Source organism: Pipistrellus hanaki, assembly GCF_964339955.1.
Source record: "Pipistrellus hanaki genome assembly, chromosome: 17".
In the NCBI taxonomy this organism is placed as follows: Eukaryota; Metazoa; Chordata; class Mammalia; order Chiroptera; family Vespertilionidae; genus Pipistrellus; species Pipistrellus hanaki.
In genome coordinates, this window is record NC_140519.1 from 38,639,925 (window position 1) to 38,656,993 (window position 17,069).

The 17,069-nt window shown below is 42.0% G+C and overlaps 1 protein-coding gene across 1 annotated transcript in view; it reads right to left on the minus strand.

The window, feature by feature from the left end:
* Window positions 1-17,069, minus strand: part of RGS22 (regulator of G protein signaling 22) — a 90,888-nt gene that overhangs the window by 48,981 nt on the left and 24,838 nt on the right. The window contains exons 8-14 of the mRNA XM_084864543.1: window positions 14,604-15,222; window positions 12,470-12,631; window positions 11,362-11,536; window positions 8,758-8,882; window positions 6,027-6,141; window positions 4,083-4,205; window positions 2,973-3,074 (exon numbers count right to left, since the gene is read on the minus strand). Coding sequence (XP_084720669.1) covers window positions 2,973-3,074; window positions 4,083-4,205; window positions 6,027-6,141; window positions 8,758-8,882; window positions 11,362-11,536; window positions 12,470-12,631; window positions 14,604-15,222 — 1,421 coding nt within the window. The remainder of the gene's footprint in view (window positions 1-2,972; window positions 3,075-4,082; window positions 4,206-6,026; window positions 6,142-8,757; window positions 8,883-11,361; window positions 11,537-12,469; window positions 12,632-14,603; window positions 15,223-17,069) is intronic.

The window sequence follows — 17,069 nt, forward strand, 5'->3', positions numbered from 1 at the left end:
TTACTTCTATGTCATATAGACTCTGATTTAGGTGACACATGAATATAATAACATATTACTCTTATGTTCAAATCAATAAGGCAAAAATCTCACACTGATGTAAGAATATCTTTATATTAAAAGGACTTTGTGGTAGAAGAGCTGTGAATTTACCTAGCAGTCTTCTTATTTCTCATTTCCATTTCACCCTTACCTACCCTCTAACCCACTAATTCCTATATTCCTCACATTATTTTTCTCCTAGGCTCTGATATTTACTGGTTTTTTTCCTCTTCCTCCCTGCCATTAAAAATACTTTTAATTTTGTACATGTTTGTGTATATGGGTGTGTATGTGTGTATATATATGTGTGTGTGTGTGTGTGTGTGTGTTTAAACATGTACATTTATGAATCATACATGCTTACTAATTTTTTTAAATCCCAATGTATATGTTGTCCAGAGGGTAAATTCTAAATGCTTCGTTTTTATGGGGATACAGTGTGTTTGAAAGATTTCTACAAAGATGGACGTTACAAAATACAGTGCTGCCCAGATCTGCTTCATCCTATTGTAGTTATTCTATCACTGAAGGGAGTATGTCATGTCAAAAAGCAGTAGGGCTCTCTGGGACCCAATCTAGGCCCCAAATCTTAGCAGTCATCGATGGGCCCCTGGCAAATTGTTACCAGAGTCAGCCTGTAGCCCTGCATTATAGTCCCCTTATGCCTTGCCAAAACCATTTCAATTGGTTTCTCGCCACACTATTCTGTGGAAGCCATGCAGGAAAGTCTTCAGGATGTGCCCAAGACCATAGTTCAAACTCCTAACCACAGTTAGTCATGTTCAATCATTGTCACTGACCCCCCTCCACACACACACCCCAACTGGTTTGCCTACAGATATGTCTGCAATACTTCTTGAGGTAATAAACTTCAAGGGATATAATATGCCTCCTAGCATACATAAAAGCAGGTAAGCCCTTGGAATCAACTCTGGGTCTCTTATCATACAACCTGCCAGATGTATGAAAACAATATAAAATTAAGTTCATAAACACTTTAACACAGCACCAGCTGATACTATCTTGCCATCGACATTATCAATCCAAAGATCTATAGCTAAATGTGCCATTGAAGAAATCCACACATTTCTATTATAAAGACAAAAATGATTATTTTATACTGTGAAATAAATCTATAGGACTATGGTGTTAGACAATTCTTATATCTGGAGGCACAGAAATCTAAAATAATTAAAACCTAAACAAATTTAATAATTGTCCCACTAACCAAAAATTAAATAACCACGTAAGAAAGCAAACAAGAAAATACCACATGAATTTCTCCTTTTATTTCTCCCTATTCGCTAAAAGCCAATTTATCCATTGTTCTCTTCCACCCACTCCCCTTTGAGCCCCTAAAAGATAACCTATAAAAGAAGAAAAAGTTTATGGACCTTGAAATCGCCAAACAGAATCATCCATCTCAGAATGACTGAAACTTGACTGTATCCTGTTTCACCATTATTCATAAATGGTTGAATAATATCATTGCTAAGAATTAGTAGTAAGTCTACTGAGCTCAACTACAATTTCCTCTTTTACAATTGCATGGAAATACGGTGATTACAACAACAAAGATCCCCCTTAATTGAGCCATTGAAGATTTTTGGCGAATGCTTTGTAGTAGTGAAAACACAATAAAAATAACGGATGGTACTTTAGCAGACAGGGGCAATAGGTTAGGGGGAGAATGATAAATAGAGGGTTGCAGGTAGAGGATTAACAAGCAAAAGAGCTAACTGTGTGGTCTCAGAAAATGGTACTGGAAACTTAGAGATAAAATTCATGGTTTCATGAAGCCAGAGCTGGGCTGTGTAAAACTGAAGCTCTTATTCTCACGGTGAAAAGTACAAAGTCCTATCCGCTGATTTGCAAAGCACAGTCATTAAGGCCAGAGTCAGGGCGGTGGAGGGAGCACAAGCACCCAGCAGCGTTCCTGGATGTCCTACATAAGACCATGCAGGGTAATAAATAACACGACAGAGCTCATCTCAGCATTGTTCGGGGAGAGTCCTCTGGAATGGGGTTCACTCAGATTTTAAGGACCGCTTACATGTTTCGCAGATCCCAAAGCGATTAGCAGTTTTCTAGGCTTGACGACCTCTCTCCATAAAAGATCAGAAGAGCTTAGGAATAAAGACCTGAAAAGTCAGTTTCATAATTCTATTCCCTCTCCTTCTTCCAGAACACACACACAAACGCACACGTATGCGTGCGCGCGCGAGTACACACACACACACACACACACACACACACGCACACCAAAACAGCTGGCCACTGGCACTCTCTTTGTCTCCCTTCACAGAGAATCCTCTGTCAGCCTCCATTTCTTCCCTTCCTCTTCGATTTTGCTTCAGGGAGGTCTTGAGATAGACTTTTCTCCAGCTCTGAGTGTCTTACATCGCGTGTAGCACAGAAGCCCAGGCGACACATGGTCTACACCACAGTCAACATCCTTTCCCGCCCTTGAGACAGGTCAGCAGCCTAAAGGTATCCAACAGTCAACTTCTGCAGGCAGTTCAGAGACCAGCTCTGTCCATGCCTCTGCTCCCAATCACTTCCATGATTCATTACATACCCTCTCTCAGAGTTCTCTTAAATCACTCAGGACCAAACCAAAAGGCATACATTTTAAAAAGAAAGAAAGAAAGAAAGAAAGGATGCTCCTTATTAGAATAAATATTGGCAGCAAAGAGAAAATAAAGGAAAGCAAATTTAAAAAAGATAACACTGAGAACCAACAGACCAGATGATAAAAACAATACTCTGCTGACATTTAAATAAAGTTGATCTCCGCAGCACAAAATTAATTGTTGCTTTTTTTTGCCTGCACTCCCAGATTTCTCTTGTTTGGGGCTGGACTCAGCTTTTCATTCCTCTGTGTACGTAGTAGAGCCTTTGCAGGGGAGCCCGCGTTATTTACTACTTACTTGGGCTTGCTTGCATACTTTAAAAGGGTGAAGTGTTTCTTGGTAGAAGAGTTGATGATAAGCCTGCAGGTCAAACCAGAAGTACACGCTGTTCTTCCACAGCTGCGGACAGAAAGGCACAGAGATCGTTACCGCCCAATTATCGAAGCTCTGCGGAGCTCTGGCTTCAAATGTAAAGGATTGCTTTTGCTTCTTGCTGTTACCATAAATCATGTGCAATTGAAGATAGTTTTCTATTTTATCACAAATTGGCAACATACAAAGTATTTATTGGTATTCGCTAGGACATGCTATTTTTTGCACGTATGCTTCTTCTCATCTAATTGGTCATTAAAATAGTAAGTGTTCTAGTTAACAAAGAGCAATCACATTCTTCTGGCACGAACCCCAAATGTAAAGGTATTTGGGTATACATGGGCAAATGTACATCACGCCGGAACCAAACAGAACTCTTCATTTGAACTCATGAAATACTTTTCCTTTGAACAAAGTGAAGACTTTCTGATTGAAAAAACAACAGCAGCACTAAAAAAAACCAAGTTTTCCACTACCTGTTGTAATTTATAATTCTTATCATTATCAAAAATAAAATTGCCGAAACCGGTTTGGCTCAATGGATAGAGCGTCGGCTTGGGGACTAAAAGGTCCCGGGTTCGATTCCGGTCAAGGGCATATACCTTGGTTGCGGGCATATCCCCAGTAGGGGGTGTGCAAGAGGCAGCTGATCGATGACTCTCTCTCATCGATGTTTCTAACTCTCTATCTCTCTCCCTTCCTCTCTGTACAAAATCAATAAAATATATATTTTTTAAAAAATAAAAAATAAAATTATAGGATTGATAGAAATCAACTCTCAATAGAATGTATTACGTTGAAACAAAGTTATAGGAAAATAAACTGTTAATAGTGCCAGTCAATTCTTGTCTATCTGTATTTTACTTTTTTAGTATTTAAGGAGGATAGTGACCCTACATATTTAGTATGACATTTCTTACCAGAGATGGAATGTTAACATCAAGTATAGTTACTTAAGTACTGCATTATTTCAACCTTTCTTATTTTAAAATGAAGTAAAGGTATAAAATGATGTTTAAAATAATAATTTTCTACCTCGTTCCCCGAATGCTCACAGAATTTAGTAAAGAAGAATCCGGCTCTATTCTCTACATACAACGATTGCAACAAATTTTCCATGTCATATCCTCCCAAGACACCATCTGCCATGGTTTTGACCTAGACAACAAGACAGAAGGCGGTTAACCACCCGAAACATTGTCATTTTTATGGCATGGTATAACCGGTCTCATAAACTCTGTGAGACTGTCATTTCCCCAGAGGACTATTTTACTTCGGTCCCATGTATGTAATCAGTGCAGTATGTTTGCATCTGACTGTCACGTAAGGTTCATTTCTGGAGTCAAGTTAGCAGCCGAGTTCCTTCCCTCCTAAACCAATCGGGTCTCTAGCTTGATGTTAGAATGACTTCGCAATCTCCACTGTTTTCTTGCTTCAGGCACAGCGATGCCGTTTTAGGAGTCTTCCCAACCACTGTTGGTGGCCTCTCTCCTGCATGTTTACTGTTAGTTTGGCCTTGAGGTGATGCTATAATCGCTACAAGGAGGTTATAAAAAGAACTATCTTCAAGGCCTCTCACTGCTGCTCATTAACAGTCTTCAGGGGGCGGGGGTCCCTCTCTGGATAGCCTCAGCCCATACAGGTCACGGCCGTCAGCACGGAAATGACAACCGAAGTTCTCATAAAACTGCTGTGTATGGGCTTCCCTGCCAATAACGTTGGCAACTCTGACACCACTCCGGGAACACAGACAGCTGGCCATTTCTTCACGCACGGGAGTGACTCTGGTGTCCAAACGGGCATCACGTTCATATTAACCCTTTGCTATTTGTTGTATGGAAGCTGGACTTCTTCTTCCTAATCTTAAAACAGCTGTGGCATACACGATTTGGGGTTTAAGTGCGGTTCTTGCTCTCTCTTTGTTATAGTGTCTCTCTGCCTCTCTCTATCATCCTACTAAACAAACTCTGAGGTGAGAATGTAATGGTTTTATGATGTCTAACCATTGGTATTCTAAAATGAAGATATCATCATTTTGGTAGGGAAAAAAAAATACCCTAATTAGAAGAAAAGGAGAACTGTTTGCTTAGAATAAAAAAGTTATATAATATCATATCTAAGGGTTGAGACTCTATCAGGACTACCGAGCTAAAATATAATCCTTAGGGAATGGGAAATTGTCATCTAGAATTGGTGTGTTAAGTCCACGCTTTCAAGGTAGCCACGCTACAAAAATACGTCATAAAGTGCTTCATAAAAAATGCTAAGCTTCTAAAACATAACATCAAATATTATTTTTTTATCAAGTGTTAAAAACTTAACAAAAACACTAGAGCACGTGTGTCAAACACAAGGCCCGCTGGCCAAATCCAGCCCGCCAGGCCTTGCAATGCGGCCCGCACCGTGCTGTCATCACTGCACTCCGCTGTCAGTTTATGACATTGTCAGTTTATGACTGTTCAGTAAACCATTCGGCCCTCGATTTAGGCTGGATTTTAGATTTTGGCCCCTTCTCTGATTGAGTTTGACACCCCTACTCTAGAGGGTCTTATTTTGTGTTTGAGGTGTCGTCAAAGCCAGATCACAGCTGTTTTTGAAAACAGCAAGCAATCTATAACAATAAAAGCGTAATATGCTAATTAGACTGGACATCCTTCCGGACGTCCTTCCTGATGACCTTCGGGATGAAGCTGGGGCTGTGAGGGAAGCCTGGGCCTCGGGTGCCTGCCAGGTACCAGAGGGAAGCCTCTGTGCACAAATTTCGTGCATCGGGCCTCCAGTGGAATATAGAGCAACATGGTACTACAAAAGGAAACACAGAAGAAATTTTTGTGTAAAAAATATTTTCAAAAGGAAAACATAAAATGTGTTGTTTAGTAAAGAAAAAATGTTATGGAAAATTAATAGAAATTCTCTAAAATCAAGGGACATGGATCAGTTAAAGGAGGAATCAGATTATTCAGTCCTCAAAATACTTACCGAAGGTTCTTCTGAGTAAGTAAATCTTCTATTCAGCTCGGGCTTCAGACATTCCGAAATATCGGTATAAGACGTTAAACGAAAAACTTGGCTTCTCTCTAACATCTGCCTTGACCTAAATTAGACAAGAACTAATTGATCAACGTGCATATTTTGAGCACCTTTGGTATACATGGCACCAAATCTCAGAAGTGCATCCTAGCATTGCAAGAGAATTTGACAAAAAAACAACTGTAAGCATCAGGTCCAGTCCTGAGGAATTAGTATGCAGGAAGAACACTGTCAACACAGTAACTATTGTTTGAATGAATTTAACAATGTATTATAAATTGCCAAATGACTGCGATGGATAATAAGTACTACAGGAGTATAAGAATGAGAAGTCCCTTTTATTATACTAATAAAAGGGTAATATGCTAATTAGACTGGGATACCTTTTGGATGTTTAGGGGCAATCAGGTCAGGAGGGGAAGGCAGTTGAGGGCGAGCAAGCTGTCAGGCTGAATGGTTAGGGGCGATCAGGCAAGCAGGCAGGTGAGTGGTTTTGGAGCCAGCCATCCCGGATTGCGAGAGGGATGTCTGACTGCTGGTTTAGGCATGATCCCTGGCCTAAACAGCAGTCGGATATCCCTGAAGGGTCTCAGATTGAAGAGGGTGTAGGCCTGTCTGAGTGACATGCCCCCCTGCCCCGTACACAAATTTCATTTACTAGTATTAGTAAATAAATGAGACTTTCCTTGAAAAATGGATAGGAGATATTTATGGGGCGTGCTGTGTGTGTGTGTGTGTGTGTGTGTGTGTGTGTGTGTGTGTTTACAGGGGTTCTTCTTAGATAGAGAGAATAATGAACAATATACTATAAAGGTAGGCAGAAAAGCCTGTTTAAAAGGCAACAAGTTAATTTGCTTAGAGCCGTGGTCCGCAAACTGCGCTTAGGAACCACATGTGGCTCTTTGGCCCCTTGAGTGTGGCTCTTCCACAAAATACCACGGCCTGGGTGAGTCTATTTTGAAGAAGTGGCATTAGAAGTAGTTTAAGTTTAAAAAAATTGGCTCTCCAAAGAAATTTCAATCGTTGTACTGTTGGTATTTGGCTCTGTTGACTAATGAGTTTGCTGATCACTGTAGAGCACATGTGTCAAACACAAGGCCCGCGGGCCAAATCCAGCCCGCCAGGCCTTGCAATGTGGCCCGCACCGCGCTGTCATCACTGCACTCCGCTGTCAGTTTATGACATTGTCAGTTTATGACTGTTCAGTAAACCATTTGGCCCGCGATTTAGGCTGGATTTTAGATTTTGGCCCCTTCTCTGATTGAGTTTGACACCCCTACTGTAGAGCAAGAGAACACTAACAGTTAAGTGAACACTACTAGTACAATATATGCTACAATATAACTCACTTTATCGTATTTCATTCTCCCAATAAGGATTTCTATATGGTGGTTTGAGAAAAAATATTGGAAGACTTTGAAGTTAGATTAATGATTTAGGACATTATTACTATTTCTTTATTTTTTGTTTAATCCTGACCCAATGACATTTCCCCCCCATTGCTTTTCAGAGAAAGGAAAAGAGCTAGGAAGGAGGGGGGGGAGAGAGAGAGAAATGTTGATGTGAGAGAGACACATCTATTGGCTGCTCCCACATGCACCCTGAGCAGGGGCAGGGAGAAAACCGTAACCCAGGTGCATGCCCGTAACTGGAAATCAAACCAGAAACCCTTGGGTGTGTAAGCTGATGCTCTAACCACTTAGCAACACTGGCCAGGCAGGCCATTTTTTAAGTGTATTTTCTTAACCTGCTCTCTTCCCCGCTCCCCACTGCAATTATTCTAAACCTTACTTTCCAGATCCATAAAAGTCTTGCTCCACTTCACAAGTCTAATCCCACTCCATTCTACCAGCGACTATGTTACAGGCTCTTCTCAGAGTAAATGCGTGTTTCCGTTTCTCAGACAAAACACAGGATAGCACGCTCCAGTGCTTGCTCATATTCTCCCCCATAACAGATACCTTTCTTCTTTAACTTGAGAGAAGAGAGAAGGGATAGGTTAATTTGTTGTTCTGTTTATTTAGCATTCGGTGGTTGATTCTTGGGACTGAACTCACAACCTTAAAGATGAAAGGTATCCAAATAAAAAAAGATACAAAACTGTCACTATTGACAGATGATGTAATGTTATATATAGAAAAATCTAGAGACTCTGCCAAAAATCTTTTAGAACTAATCAGTGAATTCAGCAAGGTTGCAGGATACAAAGTCAATATACAAAAATATGTTGTATTTCTTTTTTAAAAAATATATATTTTTTATTGATTTCTTTTTTTTAATTTATTTTTTTATTGAGAGGAAGGGAGAAGGAGAGAGAGAAATGTCAATGATGAGAGAGAATCATTGATTGGCTGCCTCCTATACACCCCCCCCCCCACACTGGGGATCGAGCCTGGACCCCGGGCATGTGCCCTTGATTGGAATTGAACCCGGGACCCTTCTATCCACTGAGCCAAACCAGCTAGGGCTATTTTGTCTTTCTATATACTAATAATGGACTATAAAAAGGGAAATTATGAAAACATTGCTTGTGGGAATGCAGACTGGTGCAGCCACTGTGGAAAACAGTATGGAGTTTCCTCAATAGGTATATAGAAAGCTGCACCAAAGAAAGGGAGGGAGGGAGGGAGGGAGGGAGGGAGGGAGGGAGGGAGGGAGGGAGGGAGGGAGGAGCACCTACCCTTTCTCAGTCACGCTGTCCTTAGGAGAAACTGAATGCCAAGTCTCGTCTTTCCAAGGTCTTTGGGTTGCTGAAGATGGTTTCTTAGGATATTTAGGAGGTGGTACTAAACTGGATTCTTCTTTCTAAAGAGTGGTAAAATAACGAGCAAAGTAAAAGATGAGCAAATTTTTTAAAAGGGGGATAAAGCTTAGCCCTGCACATATACCTCGAATTTGTTTTGATCACTAGAGGATTTCTTCCCTTACTCTATCACCGACATGCTTGCCACTGTAATAAAAATTTTCTTCCTTCAAACTCCCACTTTTATGAAACCAGGAGGCCGAAACCTCTATAGTTTTGTTTGTGTTTTGTTTTTGTTTTTTTGCAAAGTTTATTTTCTTTTCCTTTTTCCATCACCATTTATTTATCCCCTCCAAATCCTCTACTCCCACCCACCCTGCAATCACCACATTATTGTTCATGTCTATGAGTTCTTTCTCTTTTTTGCTCAATCCCTCCTCCTCCTCCTCCACAACCACCACCACCACCACCACCACCACCACTACCATCACCCTATAGCTATTTAGACTCTGGGCAAGGAAAGGCCAAAAGCTTGTATTGCCTTACAACATTGTGGGAAAATGTCTCTTTCCTAGAGGAAGAACTTTGCGAAAACATTTTTTTATTCTATAACTGAGTAGGTTTCAGTGCTTGTGTGTGCGTGCAATGTGGGTATGTGGCAGGGTGGAAAATGGGTGTGGCAAGGCAGAGAAAGGATGCAAGAATGACACCGGTCCATATTAAAGACCTATATCTTAAGAGAACGATGTCCTCCCCTTTTTTGGGTAATCCTCTTTTTGAACTACTTTAATCTTTTCTAGTGTGAAAGAATGCTCACTACTTCTAATCCTGCTGTTGTTACGTCTTACTCATTTATTCGATTTATATTTATTAAGCAACGCTTATGTGTCAGGTGCTATTCTAGGCAACTGGGAATGAGTAGTCAATAGAGAAAAAGCCCTTATGTTCTAGTAGGAGGTGAAAGACAGTAAACAAATTATGGGGTCATAAGTACAGTAAAGCAAAATAAAGCAGAGCAGAGGTTGCAGTGATGGAGGGTACTGTGCTGTCCAACAGTACAGGGGGGCTTCTTTCGAAGAGTCTGGGACAGCCTCTCTGAATAGGTGACAACTGAGCAGGCAGCTGGAGTGAGGGAGGAGGCAAGCCACGTGGGCAGCTGGGGGAAGGGCGCTAGACATGAAGGGAACAGCACGTGTCCTGCGCTTTTGCTTGGCGCGTTCAGAGGAAAGTAGAGGCCATCGCGGTTGGAGTGGAGTAAGTTAGAGAAGTGTGGTAGGAAATTAGGTCAGCAGGTTAGCAGAGGCAGGGACAACTGTGTAAACACTTTGAATGCTTATTCTGAGGGAGGGAGGAGGCCAATAGAGAATTTTGAGCAGGTAAGTGACGTGATCCTGCAATTTTAAAGGATCCCTTTGGCTGCCTGGTGAATAGATTATAGGCTTTCTTATTCCCTAACTAGAGGCCTGGTGCACAAAATTTGTGCACTTGGGGCAGGTCCCTCAGCCCGGCCTTTGCCCTCTCTCAGTCCGGGAGCCCTTGGGGGATGTCTGACTGATGGCTTAGGCCTGCCGTGGGGAGTGGGCCTAAGCAGTCAGTCGGAATACCTAGCGCTGCTGCAGAGGTGGGAGAGGCTCCTGCCACCGCCTCTGCGCTCGCCAGCTGTGAGCCTGGCTTCTAGCTGAACAGCACTCCTCCTGTGGAAGCGCACTGACCACCAGGGGATAGCTCCTGCATTGAGCACCTGCCCCCTGGTGGTCAGTATGCATCATATCAAGCAATCATTCTGCTGTTTGGTCCATTTGCATATTAGCCTTTTATTATATAGTGCACTGGGGGGGAGGGGTCCCTCAGCCTTGCCTACACCCTCTCTCAACCCCACTGGTACAGGATTGGGGCTGGGAAGGGACATAGGAGGTTGGCTAGCCGGGGAGGGACTGCAGGAGGACTCCATGGCATGTCTGTCCCATCTCACTCAATCCCGGTCTGCCAGACCCCAGCAGCAAGCTAACCTACTGGTTGGAGCATCTGCCCCCTGGTGGTCAGTGCACGTCATAGCGAGCAGTTGAGCAGCCTTAGCATATCATTAGCATTTTGCACTTTGATTGGTTGAATGGAAGACCGAATGACTAGACACTTAGCATATTAGGTTTTTATTATATAGGATTGTTGTAGCATGTATACTAACAATGAGAGAGAGAGAGAGAGAGAGAGAGAGAGAGAGAGAGAGAGAGAGAGAGAGAGGAGACTATGATGCAGGGGCCTTCAAACTACGGCCCGCGGGCCACATGCAGCCCCCCAGGGGAGTCTGATCCTGCCCGCCAGGTTTTTTGGGCAGTGAGCGCAGCCGAGGTGTTACAGTAGGAATTAGTAGTTCATATAGTCCGGCCCTCCAGCTCTCTGAGGGACCGTGATCTGGCCCCCACTTTAAAAAGTTTGAGGACCCCTGCTATGATGAAACTTAAGATTTAGTGTACAAAACCCAAGCATGGACATTTTCCTATAAACTTAATAAAGAGATCAAAATATTCATGTTCACCCTACCTCCGTATCAGATATCTGTGGAGTACAAGATTTAGGTCTTAATGGCAAAAGGGTTGCTATTTGTGGAAAAGGGTCGATATCCTTCCTTGGATTCTCTTGACGGCGGTGCCACAATTTCAGTTCGGCACTGGCATGCTTTATTGCACTTGAATGTGTAACACAGAATCGCGGTGCCCTGGTTGAGAGGGAAATAAATTTAAGATTAAACTACACAATAAGCCTCAAAAATCAAGAGCTCACAAAATGTATACTACTTAGGCTCACAATTATCAGTCTTGCCATGGCCTTTTCTAATAATTTCTACTTCTTTATCTGCTGCCTGGCTTTAAAAAACACATTTTTTCCATGATACATCAACTGCCTAAAATAACATTCATTCATATAAAGAGGCGATGTACACTCATATGAAGAAGAAAAATAACTTTAAAGTTGCATTCAAATTATTATCTACAGCCGAAGCCAGTTTGGCTCAGTGGATAGAGTGTCACTCTGCATACTGAAAGGTCCCAGGTTCAATTCTGGTCAAGGGTATGTACATTGGTTGTGGGTACATCCCCGGTGGGGGGGTGTGCAGGAGGCAGCTGATAGATGTTTCTCTCTCATCGACGTTTCTAGCTCTCTATCCCTCTCTCTTCCTCTCTGTAAAAAATTAATAAAATATATTTTTTTAAAATTATTATCTACTTGATAAGAAGGAGAATCTATATACCTATCTGATTAAGAAAATTTCATGTGCCCTTGACCGGAATTGAACCCGGGACCCTTCCATCTACAGGCCAATGCTTTATCCACTGAGCCAAACCAGCCAGGGCCTTACAGTTTCTAATAAAATGAACATAAAATGCACCTGTGATCATTTTAATAGAGTTTAGTATTTACTTATAGCAGCAAATAAAACTGGTAGATGAAAGTAACACTGGGGATGTGCCCGCAACCAAGGTACATGCCCTTGACCGGAATCGAACCGGGGACCCTTCAGTCCGCAAGTCCGATGCTCTATCCACTGAGCCAAACCTGTTAGGGCAGATTACTTATTTTTAAACATATAACTTGTAACTAGTATAAGAAAGGGAAAGCAGGTAACTTTGAGTCACATAATTTCTCTTACCAATACAGAAGTATGGGTTTTACAACCTCAGCCTGAATATTCATTAAGTGTGCTTTATTCCACTGAGAACCATCTAGCAATTTAAGTTTTGTTAAGATTTCTGTAGAAAGGTAGCAATCTCCACTGCTCACCAGATAGTTTTTTTTCATCTTTTCAAGATGTCTGCAATAAAACACATACACACATTGATGCGATGTTCAACATTCAACGAGCCAAATATTTCCACTTCACAATGTTTGAGCAAAGTCAAGAGCCAGCTCAGGACCAACACTAAGTGACAGGCGTACCGACGTGGGAGCGGCTGGACAACTCTGATAGTCTGAGCCACTGGCCTTGCAAATATGCCCGTGTTCTAAACCCCAGGACCCACGGCCGTTGTGTGCCTTAGAAGAGATTCTGAAGGAGTGACCAGGATGTTGAAGAAATTACCCTGTAGGAGTTAGGTCTAAGAGCGAGGCAGGAGGGTCAGAGCCAGAGGAACAAGTGAGGAAGGAAGCAGAGGTCGGAGAGAAGAAAGGACCGTATGCTGTTGTCTTTGAAGATGGAGGGAGGGGCCAGGATCTGGGGAAAAGGCCAGGAAATGAATGCTCCCCTGGGCCTTCAGAAGGCCCTGCATATCCATCTCAGGCCTCCAACCTCCTACCTGTAAGGGAATACATTCGTGCTGTTTCACATCAATACACGTGCGGTAATTTGTTACATGAACAGTAGGAACTAATACAGTACTGATCCTGGAGAACCTCAGTAGTAGGTTGTTTGCATCTAACTTCCCTCCTGTGTCTTGAGAAATGGCCCTGGCCTTTCTTCTACCTCAGAATCAATCGGGTCATGCTTTACATCCAACCACTTGGTGACCCCTGCTTCTATAACTAGTGTAGCCATGAGCTCTATGATCTCAACGCCACTGGAATGACTGGAATGGACCAGTCACAGGTACATACTCAGTCACGTCCTTCGTGAGAATGGCAATCTGCTATGGTTGATCTGCTTCAGAGCAGATCAGGAAAAACACAGACTCTCCTAAAGCAGGGTCCTCTTGGGGAATCTTAAGACTCACTGTGGCCCTAGCTGGGTTGGCTCCATAGATAGAGCATCAACGCCTGTGCACTGAAGAATCCCAGGTTCAATTCTGATCAAGAGCACATGCCTGGGTTGCAGGCTTGACCCCCAGTGGGAGGCGTGCAGAAGGCAGCCAATTGATGATTCTCATCTCATCATTGATGTTTCTCTCTCTCTCTCTCTCCCTTCCTCTCTGAAATTAATAAAAATCTATTAAAAAAAAAAAAAAAGACTCACTGTGATCTAAAACATACACAGCAGCCACACAAAGACCTGCACCCCAGCTGGCCTCCAGAGGGCTCTCTAGATGCTATCCAGTATGGTATCTGGCAGATATCTCTTTCAGATATACAATACTAAGTGGCATCCCATTAAAGATCATGAAATTTGAGGCTAGAAACAGCAGGTCCTTACATTGTTATAAGGTATCTTTCATGTAACTTATATGATGCCAGTGTGATATGTAACCTAATTTTTTCCATAAAAATATATCACTGAAATGTTATAAAACAGAATGATAAATTTGAAAGCAGGTTTAGAATCTCTGGGAAAGAAATGATGCAAACCCAAACTATTGCTGCTGTTAGTATCTACTAAGTAAAAGCTTTGAGATCACAGAACTAGTGGAATCAATATTATTATAATAAAACTAGAGGCCCGGTGCACGAATTTGTGCATGGGTGGGAGAACTGGCCAGTCGGGGGGGGGGGGGTGGGGGGAGGGGCCGTGAGAGGTTGGCCAGCCATCTCTGCCCCCGACTGGGGTGGGAGGGTCCTAATTGAGATGGGTGGGGGGTAGCGATCAGGGCCGCTGTGCACATCAAAGCAATGGGCTGTTCCATTCGTTCCAGTCATTTCTGGCATTCCGGTTGCTTGGCTTTTATATATTTTATATATATATATATATATATATATATATATATATATATATATATATTTTATTACTCATCCCTCTGAAAGTATACATTACATTTTTATATTTATTTCAGGTTTTCTGCTTGAGAAAGAATGCTACCCAAATTAATATTCCACAATTTGTTTTTTAAAACTACTGAAAAAATAAAATATAGCATTACCTTTGATGTCTTCCAGTATCCTTAAGAACTTTTAACCTCTCAATATCCATCCATAGCCACCAATATCTCTCCCCTAATGTACCTTTCATAAATGTCTTAAATCTTTCGAACTCCTTCCTATTGCCAATGTCATACGTTTTGTGAGAAAGGCACCAATCAGCCCTGATTTCTGAGCCGGTGCTGTCCCACATTGAATCCGCTTCTTCGAATCTCTCTTCGTGGGCAGCCTTTTCCTTCGTGGGCAGAGTCGTTTCCGGTAACACATCCTTCTTCTCGGGAGCAGGCTCAAACTCATCAACTATCACTTCTGTTATATTGTTGAAATCTACGTAACCTGGACCTTCACTAATTGGCTCATCAAGAATTTGATTAAGTACTAGTACCAAAATAAAGTTTATATAGGACATTAGAAATTCTTCATAGGTTGCGAAATGGAATGCCCGTCTTTCAGCATCCGGTAGCTTTTCAAGGTATATCCTCAGAAGAGCGTGAGAAGGAGTATCTGGTAGAGCTACAGACCCTTCCTCCGCCTCCTCTTCCACTTCAGAAATGGATCTTGTGGCTTTAGATGAGTCCTTTTTCTTCCTGGGGTGAATGCCATCATCAAAGATAACACTCTCTGTATTAAATAATAACAGGCTGTTAGGTCATATAGGGATACAGAAGACATTTTTACACTAACTAGATGCTACAGAACCAGGATGGCAAATGAGTCCTGTTATCACAGGCGATGACTGCATGGACCAGGGCCTTCAGGAGGAGTCTAAAGCCACACTTGGGACTGGAGGAGAAAAAGCTGCCCACAGGGGTTAGCCATGTCTTCCCTGGATGGGGAAGGGAGTCGGGGCAGATGAACTAAATATTTGACAGCTCTATACAGAATATGTATCATATTTTCCAGCGTATAAGACGACCCCCTAATTTTACAGTTAAAACTTAGGTTTAGGCCTATATTCGCTATATAAGACTACCCCCCACTTCAAAGAAAAGACTTACTTTGCCGTCAAGATCTGCAGGTAATTTTTGTGCAATTTTGGTCTTTGCCCCCGATTTTCGGTTGACTTTTTTTCGTTTCAAAAGTCGTCTTATATGCCGGAAAATACGATAATATTTTATGCTGATATAGGATGTCAATCCATAAAGGCCAATTCTATTAAAGCATTTTGAATTTGCATATTACACAACTGTAGACGCATACCGTGTTTTGCTGTGCATTGTCTTATTGCACTACACAGATATTGTGTCTTTTTAAAAAATAAATATTTTGTTGATTTTTTTACAGAGAGGAAGAGAGAGAAATAGAGAGTTAGAAACATCGATGAGAGAGAATCATTGATCAGCTGCCTCTTGCACACCTCTACTGGGGATGTGCCTGCAACCAAGGTACCTGCCCTTGACCGAATCGAACCCGGGACCCGTCAGTCAGCAGGCTGACGCTCTATCCACTGAGCCAAACTGGTTTCGGCCAGATATTGTGTCTTTTACAAACTGAAGGTTTGTGGCAGCTCTAAGCGAAGTGAGTTTATTGGCACCGTTTTTCCAACAGCATTTGCCCTCTTTGTGTCTCTGTGTCACATTGTGGAATTCTTGCAATATTTCAAACGTTTTCATCATTATTGTACTTATGGTGACCCCAAATCAGTGATCTTTGCTGTTACCAGGGCAAAATCATCCACCAACAAAGATTACGACTCACTGAAGGCTCTGATGATGTAGCATTTTGTAGCAATAAAGCATTTTTAAATTAAGGTACAGTAAATACAGTTTAACATAATTTTATTGCACACTTAACAGACTACGATATAATGTAAACATGTCCTTTATATGCGCTGGGAAACCCAAAAAAATCGTGTGACCAGTTTTATTGCGATATTTGCTTTATTGTGGTTGTCTGGAATGCAACCTACAATAGCCCTGTGTATGCCTGTAAGTGTTGTAATAATTCATGTGGTGTAATAAAGCGAAATTAGCTGCCACAGATAACAAGACCATACATACATGAGCAGATCAGAACCGAGTCACACTGGCCATTTCAAAAACTTCACTATTTTATCAGAAAGATTCAATTACTATCCTACTTACAACCTATCATTAAAATTACAAAATGGCAGAAACCGGTTTTGCTCAGTGGATAGAGCGTCAGCCTGCTGACTGAAGGGTCCCGGGTTCGATTCGGTCAAGGGCAGGTACCTTGGTTGCAGGCACATCCCCAGTAGAGGTGTGCAAGAGGCAGCTGATCGATGTTTCTCTCTCATCAGTGTTTCTAACTCTCTATCCCTCTCTCTTCCTCTCTGTAAAAAAATCAATTTTAAAAAAAGTTATAAAAATTAATTAATTAATTAATTAATAATTACAAAATGGCCCTTGCCCAGCCAGCATGGAGCATTGGTTGTGCATCGACCTATGAACCAGGAGGTCACGGCTCGATTCCCAGTCAGAGCACATGCCTGGGTGATGTGGTCCATC